The sequence below is a fragment of the Scomber japonicus genome, chromosome 9 (assembly GCF_027409825.1).
Source record: "Scomber japonicus isolate fScoJap1 chromosome 9, fScoJap1.pri, whole genome shotgun sequence".
NCBI lineage: Eukaryota > Metazoa > Chordata > Actinopteri > Scombriformes > Scombridae > Scomber > Scomber japonicus.
The window spans coordinates 4,888,193-4,910,693 of NC_070586.1; the positions used below are offsets into that span (position 1 = coordinate 4,888,193).

The following is a 22,501-nucleotide window of genomic DNA, read 5'->3' on the forward strand; positions in this document are numbered from 1 at the left end:
CGATTAATCAAGAAAATGATCACCGAATAGTTGAAACACATGACTTCTAACCACATGACTCTTGGGGAGTTTTCAGACCTGCCTTGTTTAGTTTGATGGAATTGAACTGCAGTGCGTTTGACCCTTGGTATGGCTCATTTGGGTGGGTTTTAAAGCAGCAGTCGCCTTCAGCTGTGGACCAAACAGCCAAACTCAGACCTTGTTGAAAAGATGGTCTCAGTCCAGTTAGAAACAAACCCTGGTACAGTTCATGTATGGTATGGATGCTGCACTGTACATTATACCAGACTGAGAAAGAGCTTTGAATCAAGGGTTGACCCGGAGTCGTGACGAAATACACTGCCTTTTCACCAGCCCAAGGTTTGGCTGTTTGGTTATGAAAGTAGTCAGATGTTGGTTTCATGCCTGTTGTTTTAATTTGAATCAAAGTGAAAAGTCTGAAAGTCTGGACCAAACGAGGTAGATGTGAAAGCGGAGCAAAACAACTGGTCGAAAGCCTTGTTGAAGAGATAGTCTCAGTCCAGTTAGAAACAAACTGTGGTACAGTCAATTTATGGTATGGATGCTGCACTGAGGTTTTTTATTGAAAGTATGAATCAAGGGTTGACCTTAAGTGGTGACGAAATACGCTGCCTTCTCACCAGCCCAAGGTTTGGCTGTTTGGTTATAAAGGTAGTCCGAGGGAGGTTTCACACCTGTAGTTTTAATTTGCATGAAAGTGAAAAGTCTGAAAGTCTGGACCAAACGAGGTAGATGTGAAAGCAGCAGTCACATTTGACCAAAACGACTGGTCGAAAGCCTTGTTGAAGAGATAGTCTCAGTCCAGTTAGAAACAAAACAACCAGATTGAGACCTTGTTGAAAAGATGGTCCAGTTAAAAACAAACTGTGGTACAGTCAATTTATGGTATGGATGCTGCACTGTACATTATGCCAGACTGAGAAAGAGGTTTTTATTGAAAGCGTGAATCAAGGGTTGACCTGGAGTGGTGACGAAATACGCTGCCTTCTCACCAGCTGAAGGTTTGGCTGTTAGGTTATAAAGGTAGTCCGAGGGAGGTTTCACACCTGTAGTTTTAGTTTGCATGAAACTGAAAAGTCTGAAAGTCTGGACCAAACGAGCTAGATGTGAAAGCAGCAACCACATTTGACTGCAGACCAAACGACTGGTGGAAAGCCTTGTTGAAGAGGTGGTCTTGGTCTCGGTCTCGGTCTCGGTCCAGTTAGAAACAAACTGGTACAGTTCATATTTGGTATGAATGTGGTCCAATCTCACTGTGACCCAACTACAGCAAACATTGCACATGTTGGACTAAACCAGCTTCTGTAGCCAACTGTGCATTATGGCAAGAGGAAAGAGGAAGAGCTTTATATTGTTAACAAGAATTAAGGGTCGAAAATGTTGACTTCTCACCAAAGCAAGGTTCGGAAAGTGGTCCAAGGGAGGTTTCAGATCAAACTGAAACGTCTGAAAGGCTGGACCAAATGAACCAGGTTTGAAAGTTGCCCTAAAACTCAGATTAACTCTGACTCTACTGGGCAATCATTTAAATCTTCATTTTACCATTGTGTTTACTTATCGTGATTAGGTGGGGTGAAATACGGGGACGATAATGTTTATCAAATTTCATTACCTGGTGTTTTGTACTTCGATTACATTAAATTCTGTCATTAATTTATTCATCGTTCCTCCTACCTGCCCAAAGGGACCACAGGTGGGAAATAGCAATTTTGCTAAAAACCTGGTACAATGCATCTCTCCTTGTTTTATACAAGGTTAATGTTTTTATTGTGCGCTGTCACTGTCTAAATAAAATTATATTACGTTACATTACCAAACCAGAGGTCCATTTTCAATCAAACACAGTGGTACACATTTATAGAACTACTTTTCTCAGCAGGCTAAAATTTCTGTCTCTTTAAAGTCCTTCAGAGCATCATTTTGTATTTTGTATTTCTTAACCCTCCTGTTGTCCTCGTGTCAAGGAAGGAAGGGAGGAAGAAGGGAGGAAAGGAGGGAGGAAGGAAGGAAGGAAGAAAAGGAGGGAAGGAAGGAAAGAAGGAAGGAGGGAGGGAGGAAAGTAGGTAGGGAGGAAAGAAGGACAGAGGAAGGAAGGAAAGAAGGACAGAAGGAAGGAAGGAAGGAAGGAAGGAAGGAAGGAAGGAAGGAAGGAGGGAAGGAAGGGAGGAAGAAGGAAGGAAAGGAAGGACGGAAGGAAAGGAAGGAGGGAGGGAGGGGGGAAGGAGGGAGAAAGGAAAAGAGGTAGGGAGGAAAGAAGGACAGAAGAAGGAAGGAGGGAAGGAGGGAGGAAGGGAGGGAAGAAAGAAGGAAAGAAGGACAGAGGAAGGAGGAAGGTAGGACGAGGGAGGAAGAAATGAAAGAAGGACAGAGGAAAGAAGGAAGGAAGGAAGGTAGGAAGTATGAAAGGAAGGAAGGAGGGAAGGAAAGAAGGAAAGAAGGAGGGAGGGAGGGAGGAAGGAAGGAAGGAAGAAAGAGGGATGGAGGAAGGTAGGACAGAGGGAAGAAAAAAGGAAGGAGGAAGGAGGAAGGAGGAAGGAAGGAAGGAAAGAAGGACAGAGGAAAAAAGGAAGGGAGGAAGGTTGGAAGTAAGAAAGGAGGGAGGGAAGGAGGGAGGGGTGTCTCTCAGCGTGACACACTGAGCTGTACCTTGGTAGATGTCGTACTGTCCTGACATCAGGTTGTAGCTCATACCCAGGTGTGTGTGATGGTGTGTGTGGAGGTGTCGGGCGAACGACACATGGTTCCTCTCTCGCTCCGTGTCTCTTTCTCCCTCGGGGGAACCCTTTTCGCCGGGCTGCGTTCACAAACACACACACACACACACACACAGACACAGACACACACAGACACACACAGACACACACACACACACACACACACACACACATCTGGATTTACATTTTTCTTTCACTGATTTACCGATGTTAACCCTCCTGTTGTCCTCAAGTCACGGAAGGAAGAAGCAGGAAGGAAGGAGGGGAGGAAGGAAGGAACGAAGGAAAAAGGAAGGAAAGAGGGAAGGAAGGAAAGAAAGAGGGAAAGAGGGAAGGGTGGAACGAAGGAAGAAGGAAGGAAAGAGGGAAGGAAAGAAGGAAGGGAGGAAAAAGAGAGGAAGGAAAGAAAGAGAGAAGGAGGGAGGAAGGACAGAAGGCAGGAAGGAAGGAAGGAAGGAAGGAAGGAAAGAGGGAAGGGTGGAACGAAGGAAGAAGGAAGGAAGGAAAGGAGGAAAGAAGGAAGGAAGGGAGGAAGGAAGGAAGGAAGGAAGGAAAGAGGGAAGGGTGGAACGAAGGAAGAAGGAAGGAAGGAAAGGAGGAAAGAAGGAAGGAAAGGAGGAAAGAAGGAAGGAAGGGAGGAAGGAAGGAAGGAAGGAAGGAAGGAAGGAAGGAAGGAAGGAAGGAAGCAAGTCAAAACAGACGGGGTGAATTTGACCCGGTAGGACGACAGGAAGGTTAATGAAACAACTGACAAGGTATTTATGTTACTCTGAAAGACGTAGAAAAGAAAGAACAGTGAGTTTATGTTTGTAACTCTTGAAATGAAATAATAAATAATTCAGTAAATACCACCTGAGGAATGTTTAAAATTGTCTCTACAAGTTCAAAGTCAACACATTTTCTTCAGGTTAAAGTGGATCTCACAACTTCTACTTTAACTTCTACTGTGAGTCTCAATGATGATTTTCTTAGAAGAAACTTAGAAGAGGGAAGGAAGGAAAGGAGGAAGGAAAGAGGTAAGGAAGGAAGGAAGGAAGGAGAGAAGGAAAGAGGGAAGGAAAGAAGGAAAGAAGGAAGGGAGGAAAGAGAGAGGAAGGAAAGAAAGAGAGAAGGAGGGAGGAAGGACAGATGGAAGGAAGGAAGGAAGGAAGGAAGGAAGGAAAGAGTGAAAGAAAGAGGGAAAGAGGGAAGGGTGGAACGAAGGAAGAAGGAAGAAAAGAGGGAAGGAAGGAAAGGATGGAAGGGAGGAAGGATGGAAGGAAGGAGGGAAAGAAAGGAGGTAGGAAGGATGGAAGGAAGGATGGAAGGAAAGAAAGAAAGAGGGAAGGGTGGAACGAGGGAAGGAAGGAAAGGAGGAAGGAAGGAAAGAGGAAAGGGAGGAAAGAGAGAGGAAGGAAAGAAAGAGAGAAGGAGGAAGGAAGGCGGGAAAGAAGGAAGGAAGGATGGAAGGAAAGAAAGAAAGAGGGAAGGGTGGAACGAAGGAAGAAGGAAGGAAAGAGGGAAGGAAAGAGGGAAGGATGGAAACGAGTAAGAAAGGAAAGAAGGAAAGAAGGAAGGAAGGATGGAAGGAAGGCGGGAAAGAAGGAAGGGTGTAACGAAGGAAGGAAGGAAGGAAGGATGGAAGGAAGGAAGGAAGGAAGGAAGGAAGGAAGATGAGCCGTGCATTAAAGAATAAAAGCAGCTGATGGATTATTTATCTGTAGCGAGTCTCAGCGAGCCTCGAGTTTACACAAGTTCAAACTAATTCTGCACTTTAATGAATAAATAATAAATGAATATATATAAAATAAACACACAGTGTGCAGTATGTCTTTTAAAATGCTCACGAGTGAAGTCGAAGGTTTTTAACTTTTAATAAAAAACAAACTGATAGAAGATATTTCTGTCTGATGAAGTTATTGGATGTTTACAGCAGTTCTGAGGTTTGAAATGTGAATATTTAATATGACAGGAATCTGTAAACATACTAGAAATGGAAAGAGGGAAGGAAGGAAGGAAGGATGGAAGGAAGGAAGGAAGGAAGGAAGGAAAAGGGGAAAGAGGGAAAGAGGGAAGGGTGGAATGAAGGAAGAAGGAAGGAAAGAGAGAAGGAAGGAAAGGAGGAAGGAAAGAGGGAAAGAGGGAAGGAAGGAAGGAAGGAAGGAGGGAAGGAAGGAAAGAAAGAGAGAAGGAGGGAGGAAGGACAGATGGAAGGGAGGAAAGGAGGAAGGAAAGAGGGAAAGAGGGAAGGAAGGAAGGAAGGAAGGAGGGAAGGAAGGAAAGAAAGAGAGAAGGAGGGAGGAAGGACAGATGGAAGGGAGGAAGGAAGGAAGGAAAGAAGGAAGGAGTGAAGGAAAGAAGGTAGGAAGGATGGAAGGAAGGAGGGAACGAAAGAAAGAAGGAAGGAAAAGAGGAAGGAAAGAGGGAAAGAGGGAATGAAGGAAGGAAGGAAGGAACACAGGAAGGAAAGTGGGCCGGATTTCCCCCCCCCCCGGGCGGGCAGGTTCTGGCCTGCGGGCCGCATGTTTGTCACCCCTGCCTTAAAGGATAATTACCGTTTTTTACAACCTGGACCTTATGTTATCAACATCCGGGGTCTGTAGGTTGTCCTAGTAACCTCTGATCTGGATGATGTCATCAGCCCGGTTTATCCTCCAGTGTTGTGTTACAGACAGACTCGGATCTCCTGGCCTCACATGCCACCACGGGCTCGGAGGGGAATAGCACGTAGCAACTAACCCTAGCAACGTACCATAACTACATATTGGTGAAATGAACTAGTTTGGTGGCAGATAATGGCTGTGTCCGAAATCACCCCCTAACCACTATATAGTGCACTATATAGTGACCACGCCATTTTGTAGTGGTGTCCGAATGTTTAGTGATTATTAATGTTCACTATATAGTGCACTGAATCTATCCCACAATCCACCGCGGAATGTAGTGAGCATCCGATGGTCACTAACCGGAGCAAGATATCCCATCATGCATTGCAACGAGCGGAGTAGTGTCCGAGCGTGTCCGAGACGTTCCGCCGTTGAGTCCACTATATAGTCCACTATATTGAATTCACTATATAGTGAGTAGGGAGTAGTGAATGAGTGAGTGATTTCGGACACAACCCATGTGTTATAGCTATAGAGGCTGTGCTTCGGTGCCCCGTCTGTTTTGACTGTTCCTTCCTTCCTTCCTTCCTTCCTTCCGTTCTTCCTTCCTTCCTTCCTTCCTTCCTCCCTCCCTCCCTCCTTCTCTTTCTCACTGATATATGATTTCAGAGCCTTTAATTATCTGTCATGTTTTTTGTGTGTGAAAGGTCAGATATGTGCTGCGGTGTGGATGTGACAGTAGGGTGAGCGGTGTGGATGTGACAGTAGAGTGAGCGGTGTGGATGTGACAGTGAGGTGAGCGGTGTGGATGTGACAGTAGAGTGAGCGGTGTGGATGTGACAGTAGGGTGAGCGGTGTGGATGTGACAGTAGGGTGAGCGGTGTGGATGTGACAGTAGAGTGAGCGGTGTGGATGTGACAGTAGAGTGAGCGGTGTGGATGTGACAGTAGAGTGAGCGGTGTGGATGTGACAGTAGGGTGAGCGGTGTGGATGTGACAGTAGAGTGAGCGGTGTGGATGTGACAGTAGAGTGAGCGGTGTGGATGTGACAGTAGAGTGAGCGGTGTGGATGTGACAGTAGAGTGAGCGGTGTGGATGTGACAGTAGAGTGAGCGGTGTGGATGTGACAGTAGGGTGAGCGGTGTGGATGTGACAGTAGAGTGAGCGGTGTGGATGTGACAGTAGGGTGAGCGGTGTGGATGTGACAGTAGAGTGAGCGGTGTGGATGTGACAGTAGGGTGAGCGGTGTGGATGTGACAGTAGGGTGAGCGGTGTGGATGTGACAGTAGGGTGAGCGGTGTGGATGTGACAGTAGAGTGAGCGGTGTGGATGTGACAGTAGAGTGAGCGGTGTGGATGTGACAGTAGAGTGAGCGGTGTGGATGTGACAGTAGGGTGAGCGGTGTGGATGTGACAGTAGGGTGAGCGGTGTGGATGTGACAGTAGGGTGAGCGGTGTGGATGTGACAGTGAGGTGAGCGGTGTGGATGTGACAGTAGAGTGAGCGGTGTGGATGTGACAGTAGAGTGAGCGGTGTGGATGTGACAGTAGGGTGAGCGGTGTGGATGTGACAGTAGGGTGAGCGGTGTGGATGTGACAGTAGAGTGAGCGGTGTGGATGTGACAGTAGAGTGAGCGGTGTGGATGTGACAGTAGAGTGAGCGGTGTGGATGTGACAGTAGGGTGAGTGGTGCTCCTCACAGCAGGTGATTTTCCGTGGTACTGGTGGCTCTGCTGCTGCAGGAGCTCCATGGCCGAGGACGAGGACGAGTCGCTGCTCTGTTTGCTGTTCACCGCTCCTCCTCTGCTGGGTGGGTTCACCTCCGACTCCTCCCTGCCCGCCGTCTTACCGTACAGAGGGTAGTGGAAACCTGGAGGGTATATTAACAGGCACACACACACAGAGATACACACACACACACACAGACACACACACACAGATACACACACACACAGACACACACAGACACACACACACACACACAGAAACACACACACAGACACACATACACACAGATACAGACACACACACACAAACATACAGAGATACCCACACACATACACAGATATACATACACACACACACACACACACGCAGATACAAACACACACACATACACAGAGATAAACACACACACACACACACACACACACACACACACACACACACACACACACACAGTTAGTTTATATGGTCCTCTAAAAGGATGCTGTTATATAAATATATGTGAGTGTGTATTTAATGCTTTAATGGGAGTAATAATTATTCAGCACTTTTAAAAGTAGCTACGTAACTTTGACTTTAAGTGAAATCGCTGCCGTATGAACTTTTCAGCACCTTGACTGAGAGTGGAAACACTTTTTTTCTCCTTTCATTGTTCGCACTGAGACTCAAGAGGTTGCTTCAACATACATTTCCACACTTTAAATTAACATTAAAAGGTGTTTCATTTTCAAATAAAGAAGCCAATTAAGCAGCAGTTTGGATACTTTGTGAGGTTTAAGACAGAGGTGTCAAACTCATTTTCATTCAAGGGCCACATACAGACCTGTTTGATCTCATGTGGGCCGGATCATTAAAGAGATGGAAGGAAAGAAAGGAAGAAAGGAAGGAAATAAGAAGGGAAGGAAGGAAAGAGAGACAAAAGGAAAGAGAGAAGAAAGGTAGGAAGGACAGACAGAAGGAAGGAAGGGAAGAAGGAAGGACAGATGGAAGAAACGGAGGAAGGAAGGAACGAAGAAAGGAAGGTAGGAAAGACAGAAAAAAAGGATAAAAGGAAGGACAGGTGGAAGGAAGGACAGACGGAAGAAAGGAGAGATGGAAGAAACGGAGGAAGGAAGGTAGGGAGGAAGGACAGGTGGAAGGAAGGACAGACGGAAGAAAGGAGAGATGGAAGAAACGGAGGAAGGAAGGTAGGGAGGAAGGACAGATGGCAAGAAGGACAGAAGGAAGGAAGGACAGATGGAAGAAACGGAGGAAGGAAGGTAGGGAGGAAGGACAGATGGCAAGAAGGACAGAAGGAAGGAAGGACAGATGGAAGAAACGGAGGAAGGAAGGTAGGGAGGAAGGACAGATGGCAGGAAGGACAGAAGGAAGGAAGGACAGATGGAAGGAACAGAGGAAGGAAGAAAGGGAGGAAGGATAGATGGAAGGAAGAAAGGAAAAAAGGAAGGTAGGAAGGACAGATGGAAGGAATAAAAAAAGGATAAAAGGAAGGTAGGGAGGAAGGACAGAAGGAAGGAAGGAAAGAAGGAAAGATAGATGGAAGAAACGGAGGAAGGAAGGAGGGAAGGAAGAAAGGGAGGAAGGACAGATGGAAGGAATGAAAAAAAGGAAGGTAGGAAGGACGGACAGAAGGAAGGAAGGAAGGAACGAATGAAGAAAGAAAAACAGGAAGGTAGGAAGGACAGATGGAAGGAATGAAAAAAAGGATAAAAGGAAGGTAGAGAGGAAGGACAGAAGGAAGGAAGTGGAAGGAAAAAAGGAAAGAAAAGAAGGAAGAAAGGAAGTACGGAAAAGAACACAGAAAGGAAAGTGGGCCGGATCGCACCTCTCGGCGGGCCGGTTCTGGCCCACGGGCCGCATGTTTGACACCCCTGGTTTAAGTGCTTCATCCCAACTTTGAGGTTAACTCATACGTAATCTAATGCGTTAAAACATATTAAAGGTGCTTTATGTAACACAGGGGTGTCAAACATGTGGTCCGTGGGCCAGATACGGCCCGCCGAGGGGTGCGATCCAGCCCACTTGCCATCCTGTATTCTTTTCCTTCCTTCCATCTGTCCTTCCTACCTTCCTTTTTTCCTTTCTTTGTTCCTTCTGTCCTTCCTTTCTTCCTTCTGTCCTTCCTTCCATCTGTTCTCCCTACCTTCCTTTTTTCCTTTCTTCGTTCCTTCTTTCCTTCTGTCCTTCCTCCCTTTCTTCCTTCTGTCTGTCCTCTCTTCTTTTCTTCCTTCCGACTGTCTGTCTGTCCTTCACTGTCTGTCCTTCCTACCTTTCTTCCTCCTTCCTTTTGCCTCTCTTTCCTTCCTTCCCTTCTTATTTCCTCCCTACCTTCCTTCCCTTCATCTTTTTAATGATCCGGCCGACATGAGATCAAATTGGTCTGTATGTGGCCCTTGAATGAAAATGATTTAAGTGCTTCATCCCAACTTTGAGGTTAACTAACGTAATTTAATGCGTTAAAACATATTAAAGGTGCAATATGTAAGATTCTTTGTTTAACCCTTAAACAGGCCTTACTAGTTATGTCATTTGCACCTAAAGTAAGGAAGGAAGGAAGGAAGGAAGGAAGTAGGAAGGAAAGGAGGGAGAAAGGAAGGAAGGAAAGGAGGGAGGGAGGAAGGAAGGAAGGAAAGGAGGGAGAAAGGAAGGAAGGAAAGGAGGGAGGGAGGAAGGAAGGAAGGAAAGGAGGGAGGAAGGGAGGAAGGAAGGAAAGGAAGGAAGGAAGGAAGGGAAGGGAGGGAGGAAGAAGGAAGGAAAGGAGGGAGGAAGGGAGGAGGAAGGAAGGAAGGAAGGAAGGGAGGGAGGGAGGAGGAAGGAAGGAAGGAAAGGAGGGAAGAAGGAAGGAAAGGAAGGAGGGAGGAAGAAGGAAGGAAAGGAGGGAGGAAGGGAGGGAGGGAGAAAGGAAGGAAGGAAGGAAGAAAGAAAGGAAGGACAGATGAAGGAAGGAAGGAAGGAAGGAAGGACAGATGAAGGAAGGAAGGAAGGAAGGACAGAGGAAGGACCCGGGAGGATGACAGGAAGGTTAGAGAGTCTGTATCTCCTGGTGCACGTTGTCTGTTTAAGGGTTAACACATTCAAATATTTTCTCAAATTATTAAAAGAATGTGAATAGAAGTAATAATCCCACTTTACACCTCAACAGGCGATAATGACTGTATGTCACTGTAACATCCAGTCTGCCGTCAGTCCAACTTTAGAGGGGGGGGGGGGAGTAGAGCTGCTGCATGTCAACCTCTTTTCAATCATTACACCAGAGATGTCAAACATGCGGCCCGTGGGCCAGATCCGGCCCACCGAGGGGTCAAATCCGGCCCACTTTCCTTATTCCTCCCTTCCTTCCTTCCTTCTTTTCTTTCCTTTCTTCCTTCCTTCCTTCCTTCCATTCTGTCTTCTTTTTCTTCCTTTTTTATTTCCTTCCTGTTTTATTTTCCTTCCGTCTCTCCTTTCTACCTTCCTTCTCTTCCTTCCTCCTTTTCTTTCCTTCCTTATATCTGTCCTTCCTCCCTTTCTTTCTTTCTTTCTTTCTTTCTTTCTTTCTTTCTTTCTTTCTTTCTTCCTTCTTTCCTTCCTTCTTTCCATCTTTCCTTTCTACCTTCCTTCCTCCGTCTTTTCTTTTCTTCCTTCCTTCCATCTTCCATCTTTCCTTCCTCCCTGCCTGCCTTCCTTCCTTCCTTTCTTTCTTCCATCTTTCCTTCCTTCTATCTGTCCTTCCTCCCTTCCTTCCTTCCTTCCTTCCTTCCTTCCTTCCTTCCTTCCTTTTAATGATCCGGCCCACATTCGATTAAATTGGGCAGTATGTGGCCCTTGAATGAAAATGAGTTTGACACCTCTGCATTACACCAACAAATGTCAGTTATAAATTTTGATCCATGACCATTATTTTGTCACTTTATTAAACACTGTGTAAAGTGAATTCAGACATTTTCTTCTAAACACATTAAATAGGTCATAAATGTATTTCTAAAAAAGGTGTAAAAAGCATTTCAACCATTAGATTTGAATTGAGGAGCTAGGCTTCACAAACTGTGTTTCACTGTAGGTTTTAATGGGCTTTTGAAACACATTCAGGGTGGATTTATGGGGTTAACACCATTACATTTGTCATAATGGTAAATATAAAATTCATTTGATGTTTAAATGTAAATGTTTAAATGTATTTTACCTCTTAAAAATACATTAAATCTGCAAAAAACTAACAAACACCCGAATATATTGAGATCTGTTCCCTGTAGATCATCTTAGAACATCTTGATTAAAAACATTATTTATGGGAAATTAATTATGTTTAAGGTTAAACGTAATTTAAATGGATACTTCTCAGTCCGCTGTCTTTATGGAGACACAGTTCACAGGGCTGTTCTTTCATAAATACACTCTCTAAATCGTGAAAGAATAGTATTAACCCTTAAACAGACGACGTGCACCAGGAGATACAGACTCTTTAACCTTCCTGTTGTCCTCCTGGGTCCTTCCTCTGTCCTTCCTTCCTTCCTTCCTTCCTTCCTTCCTTCCTTAGAGCTAAGTTCAGCTGTTAGGGTATATGTTCCCTCCTTCTGTCCTTTCTTACTTCCTTCCTTCATCTGTTCTTCCTTTCTTCCTTCCTTCATCTGTTCTTCCTCCCTCCCTTCCTTCCTCCCTCCCTCCCTTCCTCCTTTCCATCCTTCTTCCTCCCTCCTTCCTTTCCTTCTTTCTTCCTTCCTCCCTCCTTCCTTTCCTTCCTTCCTCCCTCCCTCCCTCCCTTCCTCCTTTCAATCCTTCTTCCTTCCTTTCCTTCTTTCTTCCTCCCTTGCTTCCCTTCTTCCCTCCTTTCCTTCTTTCCTTCCTTCCTTCTTCCCTCCTTTCCTTCCTTCCTTCCTTACTTTAGGTGCAAATGACATAACTAGTAAGGATTTTTTACATCTAATTTTCCACTCCTGCCTGTTTAAGGGTTAACATAACATCCTGTAATTATGTGATCACATTTATTCTTTTTATACACATGGTTAGCTTTCACTGCTGTTAAAACATCTGCCTTGTAAAACAGCAAGAGTGTGATTGTCAAACTATCAGCTGATATTCGGGGGTAGAGACAAGAGCTCCAAAGTAGACACAGGTTTGTTTCAGTATCATTTTTACATAAATCTACTTAATCAGACAGCTGGCACACTGCGGCAAACTGTCCTTTCTAGGCAAGTTGGTAGAAATCTAAACATTTAATTGAGTTTGTGGTGCTCTATATTGGTACCTGCTGGTTGGTGGTGGGTTTCTGTGACTCTTACCTGTGTAGTTGTGGACCAGAGTTGGGGACACCCCTCTGTAGGAGCCCCCGCTGCTCTCACACATAGCCAGGTAGGACGGGTAAGGGGAGTGCTGGTACTGGATGTAGGGCTGCTGGGGGGTCATGGGAGGAGACACCGCCGCCCGAGCGCTCTGCGACTCATCGGACAGCCCTCCGATCGGCTCCTGGCCCTGATCGTCCAGCCCTTCCAGCCTGTCCGAATCCTCGCCATCGATGGCAGGCAGGAGGTCGTGGGATCCGTGGAACCTGGCTTTTTTAGCATCGCAGCTAACCCCGCCTCCTCTCTCTCCTCCGCCTCCTCCTCCTCCTCCTCCTGAGGACAGCTTGGCCCCGGCAGGCTCCATGGTAGCTCCCCATTCTTTTCCCCTGTCTGCTTCACCCTCCTCAGCCTCCTCCCCATGTTGACTCTGTAGCTCTGAGTATTTGCTGTGAGCCAGGCGGTGAGCCCAGGCCGGTCCGTCTGAGGGCTAGATCGATGGGGACAAGTGTTGGTGCTAGTTGCAGTGTTTCCCCTATAAGTCTTTGTTAACAGTGGTGGGTGGGAGTCATTTTGGGGTCAGTTCAACTTCAGTCCACGTCTCTGTCCCGGTTTTTGTTTATATGGCCAGTTGCAGGGCTAAAACTAAAAAAACCTTTGTCATGATAAATCTAAATGTTAGCCCTTTAGCGTTTTGTCTCTTTTGTGTTTTTTTTTGGAGAGAAAGCAAGGCTAATTTATGACTTCGATTTGCACATTTTCTTTTTAGCAGGGGTGGAGAATTTCTTGCTGCGGCGGCCCACCGCTGCTGAATGACTATAGAGGAAACACTGTGTACTTAAGTGAACAGAGCCATAGACAGACCATCTATCACTGGCTCTGGGTGTGATGTTGATGAAGGATGACGACGTTTCGACAGCAGGCGGCCATTCAGAGGTGGGATGTGAGGAGTGTGGCGTTCCCTCTCAATGACACGAATCAAGACATGGCTCACGCATGATCAACTGCAGAATTTAGGCCAAACTGAAGGAAAAAACAACCTACCCTCCCCCCCCGGCACTGCTTTCATTCAATTCATACAACCTTTTTTACATGACCCAGCATGGCTAGAATTAGCGTTTAACTGCATCATAAAAATCTGTACAAGCTTTCTGAAAAAGCAGCTCATATCAAAACCAACACTCATGTATTAGAAAAGTTTCTTTTTGTTTCCGTATGTGTTTATGTTTTTTACATTTACAGCTAAAGTTGGAATTACATATTTCCCCCATTACTTCTCACTCTAAACATTAAAAACATTTGCATCCATCAAATCAAACCACACAATGACTGGAGTAGCATGTCAAAGTAGTAGCTACAGCACCACAGAAGCCACATGGTCTTTGTTATTAGCACCCATTGGTTTAGCTGTACACAATGTATGATTAATCTCTTTGTGACACTCAACAACAGTCATTAAAGCACACCAACAACACCATCAGCGGCGGCGGCGGGTTATAGACAGAGGGAGAAACTTACACTGGAAAAGGAAACATTTGAGTCCAGATCTGTCTGACTGTTTGGGTTGTGGAGTGATGAAGAAGAGGAAGAGGAGGGTGACTTGATGTCATCACAGTCTTTCATCGAGACCTGGTGCTGGTCCACCATGCCACCGTGCACCGCCTTTACGCTCAGACTCTGTCCCCTTTCTCCCCTCTCACTCATCTCCACGTAGGACAGGACGGGTTTGGGACAGCACCCTTTAGTGCCGTCTGGACCTTTACCTAGCATGGGTCCCCCAGTTGAACCCCCAACCATGTGTTTAACGTCCTCCCCGTCTCTCACCCCCTGTCCCCTCTCGCCCCTCTGCTTGGTACCAGGCATCTGGTCACAGCATTTGGAGGCCAGTAAAAGTTTCTGGTCCATGTACAGTCCTCTGGAGTACTGGCCATAGTACAGCGACTGGGCCAAAGCAGTCTGGGTCTGACTCATAGCCAGCTGGAGCTGAGACTGAGGCGGCCCGTCGCCTTTTTTTGAGTCTGAGAACTCGTGGGAGCTGTTTTTATCGTCCTCTTTCACTTCTTCCTTTCTGTCTTTCCCTTTGCCGTCATGGGCCGAGCTTTTGTGGAAAGCAACGCTGCTGCTGTTTTGCCTGTCCGACTGCATGTACCCCTGCAGATAGTAGGGCTCATAGCTGTGGTAGTACGGGGACTGGGGGTCTTTTGATGGCGGGGCAGATGCTGTGGGAGGGGTTTTACCAGAGTTACCATGGCTACTGTTGGAGCTTACCTCAGAAGAGGCAGAGGAGCTAGACTTGGATCTGAGTCCATCCGAGCGACATTCAGAAGATATCCCATCATCCCCAGCATCTGAGATATCAGAGTAGGCTGGGCTGTTGTTCTTGCTGCTGCTGTCTGCTGTTGCCAGGCAACTACCACTTGCATCAAGCCGTGATGAACCGCCAATGGAGGGACTTGGTGCGTTGTCTGTGAAGGTGTAGACCTTGTCGGCTTCGGCGCGGATGCTGGCCATTCTGCTCTCCTGGCTCTCTGTAAGCCCGTTCATTACATCCTGCTTACTGAGGTGCTCCTTCAAAAGGCTTCCAGAAATCTCCTTGACACCCATTTTCGATCCGCCACCACCATCTTCCATTTTGATTCCGCTGCTGTCGCCATTAGGAGTCCTACTTGGTGCATCTTTGTTGTGTTTGTCCTTTAGCCTTCGTTTCTCTTTCTTCCTGGTCTCCTTGCTGCAGGTAACCAGGGTGGCTTTGACGAGGCTCGGCTCCACAACGATGCTCAGCTTTGGTTTAATGGGCTTGAGGGGAAGATTTTTACTGGTGAGGCCTACAGCTGCCATGGGTGAGGGTTGCTGTGAGGTGGCAGTATCTGCTGTGCCGGTCGGGTACGATGTGTTGGGGATGGCAATCAGCTTGGGAGGAGCAGGAGCTGGAGCGATTGGCCGGTTGGTCCGTGACTTGGACAGCTTCTCCACCTTCCCATTGGCCTTCTTACCCTTATCACACACGCCTCCCTTTTTGTCGATCAAACCTTCAGCTTCCAGCTTGGGCATCTCTACCGTGGAGTTCCTGTCTGGGACCATGCAGTTCTCAAGAACTACGGTCATGTTGGAGATGATGGGCAAGTTACTGAGGTCGTCGATCAGTCCATCTTTTAGCAGTGAGGTTCTTCTGGTTTTGGAGTTAGTTGTAGGACTGTGGTCGGTGCTGAGGAGTAACCGCCTGTTTTTAGGAGACCCCACTGTGGTCACCTTGTATAGAGGGGCAGGTTTCTTGGAGGAGCTGTTGGTATTAGTGCTGTTGTTTGTCTCTGAGAGGTCATATGTCATGTTGCTGATAGTGTCCTCACAGTCTGATAGTCGTTCCTCACTCTCTCCGTCTTTTATGGGCTCCAGCTCAGGCTTCCTCTGCTCCTCCACCTCCAGATGTGCGTGCGTCTGGTGGTAGCGCAGGCCGTTGATGTGCTTGTAGCGTTTAGTGCAGTTGGGGTGGGGGCAGTCAATGAGAATGGGTGGGGGAGGTGGCGAGGAGGCACAACCTCCTCCAGGGTCCATGAACGAGGGGTCTGATTTGCCCTGCGGTGTGGACGGGGCGCTGCGGGATTTGGCTCGGATCCGCTTCCCATTCCCATTTTTAATGTCATCAGTGGAGACCAGGCTGAGGTCCAGGTCCGCTGGTGGTTTGTTCTTCCGTTTACCAGAGGAGAGGGAGGCGGTGCTGTTAGCAGGTTTCACCTCCTCCACGGTGAAGAAAGAAGGAGGCGCTCTGCAGTTGCTGTTGATGAGTTTCAGGCTGCCTCTCCGCCCCTTGTTGTGGATGGGTGCAGCGGTTCCTGCGACTCCGCCTCCACGACTCCGGTGCTGCGATAGACCTCTGACTTTGGCAGCGGGGGTCGGTTCAACGCAGGGACGCTCAGCCATTGCCAGTCGCATCCTCTTCCCTCGGCCACGCCCACCCGGCATCTCAGGGTCACTGGAGGGAGACTCACAAAACCTGGACAGAGGGAGGGAAAAGCAAAGAGAACTCCTCTTAATAATCACTTGGAAAGATATTAGACATGTTGTATTGTATCATATCGTATCATATCATTGTATCACATTGTGTCACATCACATCATTTCACAATGTATCATATCAATTATCATCATATTGTTCAATATCATGTACAACATATCTCATCTCATCTCATCGTCACCCCATGTCGTACCAAACTGTATAACAATCTGTCACATTACATCACATCTTATTGTATCATGAGCCGGTTTGGACCCCTCTTAATAATCACTTAGAGAGATATTAGATATTAGATGTTGTATTGTATCGTACTGTATCATATCGTATCATATCATCATATCATATTGTATTGTGTCACATCAACATCATTTCACATCAATTATCATCTCACATCATATCGTTCAATATCATCGTCACCCCCAACCTGTCACATTACATCACATCTTATTGTTTCACATCACATCGTATCAAATTGAACTGTATTGCACTGAGTTGTATCACATCTTATTGTATCATGGGCCGGTTTGGACCCCTCGGCCAGCTGGTTCTGGCCCACGGGCCGCATGTTTGACACCCCTTCATCAGATCATCTAGCTGTATTTTCTTGTAGCTGCTGTTGTTTAAAAGGTTTCAACCCAAGAACTATTTGTTTCATATCGTCACCCAAATTGAACTCCATCAGACAAAAACCTTGGAAGATAACAGATGATCATTTGAGGCTCATGTGGACCAGTTTACCCAGACGTCAAGGATAAAAATTGATCTTTTTCCCCCCGTAGAAAGCCTGTTTCTCTTTTGATAACATAAAAAAACCCTCCATGTACAATCCGCAGTTATCTGAGTAAAAAGATGAAAGGAAGGAGGGAAGAAGGGAAGGAAAAGAAGACAGGAAGGAAGGAAGGAAGGAAGGAAGGAAGGAGGGAAGGAAGGAAGGAAGGAAGGAAGGAAGGAAGGAAGGAAGGAAGGAAGGAAGGAAGGAAGGAAGGAAGGAAGGAAGGAAAGAAAAAAGAAAGAAAGGGAGGAAGGAAGGACAGATGGAAGGAAGGAACAAAGGAAGGAAAAAAGAAAGAAAGGGAGGAAGGAAGGACAGATGGAAGGAAGGAACAAAGGGTGGAAGGAAGGAAGGAAGGAAGGAAAAAAGAAAGAAAGGGAGGAAGGAAGGAAGGACAGATGGAAGGAAGGAACGAAGGGTGGAAGGAAGGAAGGAAGGAAGGAAGGAAGGAAGAAAGGAAGGAAGGAAGGAAGATAACAGATGATCATTTGAGGCTCATGAGGACCACTTTACTCAGATGTCAAGGATAAAAATGGATTTTTTTCCCCGTAGAAAGCCTGTTTCTCTTTTGATAACATAAAAAAAAAAAACTCCATGTACGATCCACAGTTATGTGAGTATTTGATACGGAGGCATTCTGTATTCAGATGGTGTAACTTCTACTTTGAAGTCCTAAGCATCTCTGGAAATACATCTTAAGGCAGAGTGATATACAAGAGTCATCATATCAATCATATAGGAAGGAAGGAAGGAAGGAAGGAAAAAAGAAAGAAAGGGAGGAAGGAAGGAAGAAAGAAAGGGAGGAAGGAAGGACAGATGGAAGAAAGGGAGGTTTGGACCCCTCCGTGGGCTGGTCCTGGCCCACGGGAAGGAAGGAGGGAAGAACGGAAGGAATAGGAGACAGGAAGGAAGGAAGGAAAAAAGAAAGAAAGAGAGGAAGGAAGGAAGGACAGATGGAAGGAACAAAGGAAGGAAGGAAGAAAGAAAGGGAGGAAGGAAGGACAGATGGAAGGAAGGAAGGAAGGAAAAAAGAAAGAAAGAAAGGGAGGAAGGAAGGACAGATGGAAGGAAGGAACAAAGGGTGGAAGGAAGGAAGGAAGGAAGGAAGGAGGGAAGGAAGGAAAGAAGGAAGGACCATTAAAAAGATGGAAGTAAGGAGGGAAGAAGGGAAGGAAAAGAAGACAGGAAGGAAGAAAGGAAGGAAGGAAGGAAAGAAAAAAGAAAGAAAGGGAGGAAGGAAGGACAGATGGAAGGAAGGAACAAAGGAAGGAAGGGAGGAAGGAAGGAAGGAAGGAAGGAAGGAAGGAAGGAAGGAAGGAAGGAAAGAAGGAAGGACCATTAAAAAGATGGAAGTAAGAACGGAAGAAGGGAAGGAAAAGAAGACAGGAAGGAAGGAAGGAAGGAAGGAAGGAAGGAAGGAAGGACCATTAAAAAGATGGAAGGAAGGAGGGAAGGAAGGAAGGAAGGAAGGACCATTAAAAAGATGAACGGAAGGAAGGAAGAAAGGAAGGAAGGAAGGAAGGAAGGACGGAAGGAAGGACAGATGGAAGGACAGATGGAAGGAAGGAACAAAGGGTAGAAGGAGGGAAGGAAGGAAGGAAGGACCATGAAAAATATAAAGCCTGTTTCTCTTTTGATAACATAAAAACACCCTCCATGTACGATCCCCAGTTATGTGAGTATTTGATACGGAGGCATTCTGTAGTCAGATGGCGTAACTTCTACTTTGAAGTCCTTTGATGGAAGGAAGGAAGGAAGGAAGGAAGGACGGAAAAAAGAAAGAAAGGGAGGAAGGAAGGAAGGACAGATGGAAGGAAGGAAGAAAGGGTGGAAGGAAGGAAGGAAGGACCATTAAAAAGATGGAAGGAAGGAGGGAAGGAAGGAAGAAGGGAAGGAAAAGAAGACAGGAAGGAAGGAAGGAAGGAAGGAAGGAAGGAAGGAAGGAAGGAAGGAAGGACCATGAAAAAGATAAACCCTGTTTCTCTTTTGATAACTCCATGTACGATCCACAGTTATCTGAGTATTTGATTCGGAGGCATTCTGTAGTCAGATGGCGTAACTTCTACTTTGAAGTCCTTTGATGGTGTTTACCGCAGCGGCTCCTTCCTTCCTTCCTTCCTTCCTTCCTTCCTTCCTTCCTACTTTGAAGTCCTTTGATGGTGTTTACCGCAGCGGCTCACATCTGAACACTGGAGTTGCTTTTCCACACTCACCGATACTCACTGTTCTTTATATCAGAAACCTGTCTGCTGTGAGGAGGAAGACACATCACTTCTTTTTGTTCCTTCCTTCCTTCCTTCCTTCCTTCCTTCCCTCCGACTTTCATTCCTGTCTTCTCTTCATTCTCCTCTTTCTTTTCCTTCCTTCTATCTGTCCTTCCTTCCTTCCTTCCTTCCTTCCTTCCTTTGTCTATCTGTTTTAGACGCTGGACCCTGCCTTGCATCTGTAGTGGCCTTGTAATGCATTCATTATTACACTACAGCAAACGATTGATTGACATTAAAAAGATGAAAAGAAGACAGGAAGGAAGGAAGGAAGGAAGGAAGGAAGGAAGGAAAAAAGAATGGAAGCCCACATGAGATCACACGATTGCCGTTATAAAGAAATAAAATAAATAGTGACCTTGGTTGAGAGTGTTTTGGGTATTAATCAGGTTATTAACGGAGCAGACTGTGGAAGGAAGGAGGAAGGAAGGAAGGAAGGAAGGAAGGAAGGAAGGAAAGAAGGAAGGAAGGAAGGAAGGAAGGAAGGAAGGAAGGAAGGAAGGAAGGAAGGACAGATAGGTCAGAGTGTTTTGGGTATTAATCAGGTTATTAACGGAGCAGACTGTGGAAGGAAGGAAGGAAGGAAGGAAGGAAGGAAGGAAGGAAGGAAGGAAGGACAGATAGGTGAGAGTGTTTTGGGTATTAATCAGGTTATTAACGGAGCAGACTGTGGAAGGAAGGAAGGAAGGAAGGAAGGAAGGAAGGAAGGAAGGACAGATAGTTGAGAGTGTTTTGGGTATTAATCAGGTTATTAACGGAGCAGACTGTGGAAGGAAGGAAGGAAGGAAGGAAGGAAGGAAGGAAGGAAGGAAGGACAGATAGTTGAGAGTGTTTTGGGTATTAATCAGGTTATTAACGGAGCAGACTGTGGAAGGAAGGAGGAAGGAAGGGAGAAAGGATGGAAGGAAGGATGGAAGAAGGGAAGGAAAAGAAGACAGGAAGGAAGGAAGGATGGAAGGAAAAAGAAAGAAAGGGAGGAAGGAAGGACAGATGGAAGTAAGGAATAAAGGGTGGCAGGAAGGAAGGATGGAAGGAAGGAAGGATGAAAGGAAGAAAGGAAGGAAGGAAGCAAGGAAGGAAAGAAGGAAGGAAGGAAGGAAGGAACAAAGGGTGGAAGGAAGGAAGGAAGGAAGGAAGGAAGGAAGGAAGGAAGGAAGGAAGGACAGATAGTTGAGAGTGTTTTGGGTATTAATCAGGTTATTAACGGAGCAGACTGTGGAAGGAAGGAGGAAGGAAGGAAGGAAGGAAGGAAGGAAGGAAGGAAGGAAGGACAGATGGTTGAGAGTGTTTTGGGTATTAATCAGGTTATTAACGGAGCAGACTGTGGAAGGAAGGAAGGAAGGAAGGAAGGAAGAAAGGAAGGAAGTGTTTTGGGTATTAATCAGGTTATTAACGGAGCAGACTGTGGAAGGAAGGAAGGAAGGAAGGAAGGAAGGAAGGAAGGAGTGAGGAGTGTTTTGGGTATTAATCAGGTTATTAACGGAGCAGACTGTGGAAGGAAGGAAGGAAGGAAGGAAGGAAGGAGTGAGGAGTGTTTTGGGTATTAATCAGGTTATTAACGGAGCAGACTGTGGAAGGAAGGAAGGAAGGAAGGAAGGAAGGAGTGAGGAGTGTTTTGGTATTAATCAGGTTATTAACGGAGCAGACTGTGGAAGGAAGGAGGAAGGAAGGAAGGAAGGAAGGAAGGAAGGAAGTGTTTTGGGTATTAATCAGGTTATTAACGGAGCAGACTGTGGAAGGAAGGAAGGAAGGAGTGAGGAGTGTTTTGGGTATTAATCAGGTTATTAACGGAGCAGACTGTGGAAGGAAGGAAGGAAGGAAGGAAGGAAGGAGTGAGGAGTGTTTTGGGTATTAATCAGGTTATTAACGGAGCAGACTGTGGAAGGAAGGAAGGAAGGAAGGAAGGAAGGAGTGAGGAGTGTTTTGGGTATTAATCAGGTTATTAACGGAGCAGACTGTGGAAGGAAGGAGGAAGGAAGGAAGGAAGGAAGGAAGGAAGGAAGTGTTTTGGGTATTAATCAGGTTATTAACGGAGCAGACTGTGAAGCCCGTCGAGGCTAGACTTCCTGTCACCCTCTGTGAATTTAAGACCCTATCTCACATTTTCTCTCTGATGTTTGTAATTACATTTTTCAATCCGTGTGTCCCTGAATGTTTCTGAAGCTGCTGGAAAACACGACTGAATCTCACAATTTCATGGACGCTTGTTGTTCTCGTGTCTTTGTTTGAAAAGCTATTTTTGATGGAGAGACGGAGTGACGCAGCACAATATGAAACAGTCTTTAAGTTTTTTTTTCAGGTTGAGAAACAGGGAGGAAAGAAGGAGAGAAGGAAGGAAGGAGGGAGGGAGGAAAGAAAGGAAGGAAGGAGGGAGGAAATGAGGGAAACAAACACTGTTGTTTTCCTCGAGTCAAGGAAGGAAGGGAGGAAGAAAAGGAGGGAGGAAGGAAGGAGGGAAGGAAGAAGGAAGAAAACTAGGGAGGAAAGAAGGAGGGAAGGAAGGAAGAAAGGGAGGGAGGAAGGACAGATAGAAGGAGGAGAAGGAAGAGTAGACAGGAATGAAAGACAGAAGGAAGGACGGAAGGAAGAGTAGACAGGAATGAAAGACAGAACGAAGGAAGGAAGGAAGGAAGGACATATAGAAGGAAGAAAGGAAGGAAAAGAAGCAGGAGATGGAAGAGTAGACAGGAATGAAAGACAGAAGGAATAAAGGAATGAAGGAAGAAAGGAAGGAAAAGAAGCAGGAGATGGAAGAGTAGACAGGAATGAAAGACGGAAGGAAGGAATGAAGGAAGGACAGATAGAAGGAAGAAAGGAAGCAGGAGATGGAACAGGAATGAAAGACGGAAGGAAGGAAGGAAGGAAAAGAAGCAGGAGATGGAAGGAAGGAAGGAAGGAAGGACAGATAGAAGGAAGAAAGGAAGGAAAAGAAGCAGGAAGAAGGAAGAGTAGACAGGAATGAAAGACAGAAGGAAGGAAGGAAGGAAGGAAGGAAGGAAGGAAGGAAGGAAGGACATATAGAAGGAAGAAAGGAAGGAAAAGAAGCAGGAGATGGAAGAGTAGACAGGAATGAAAGACGGAAGGAATAAAGGAAAGAAGGAAGGAAGGAAGGACAGATAGCAGGAAGAAAGGAAGGAAGGAAGGAAGGAAGGATGGA

At 46.1% G+C, this 22,501-nt stretch overlaps 1 protein-coding gene across 1 annotated transcript in view; it reads right to left on the reverse strand.

Annotated features, from left to right (window-relative positions):
* Nucleotides 1-22,501, reverse strand: part of znf608 (zinc finger protein 608) — a 113,381-nt gene that overhangs the window by 4,403 nt on the left and 86,477 nt on the right. Inside the window, 4 exon segments of the mRNA XM_053326193.1 lie at nucleotides 2,668-2,815; nucleotides 7,018-7,187; nucleotides 12,301-12,787; nucleotides 13,816-16,288. Of these exon segments, the coding sequence (XP_053182168.1) occupies nucleotides 2,668-2,815; nucleotides 7,018-7,187; nucleotides 12,301-12,787; nucleotides 13,816-16,288 (3,278 nt within the window).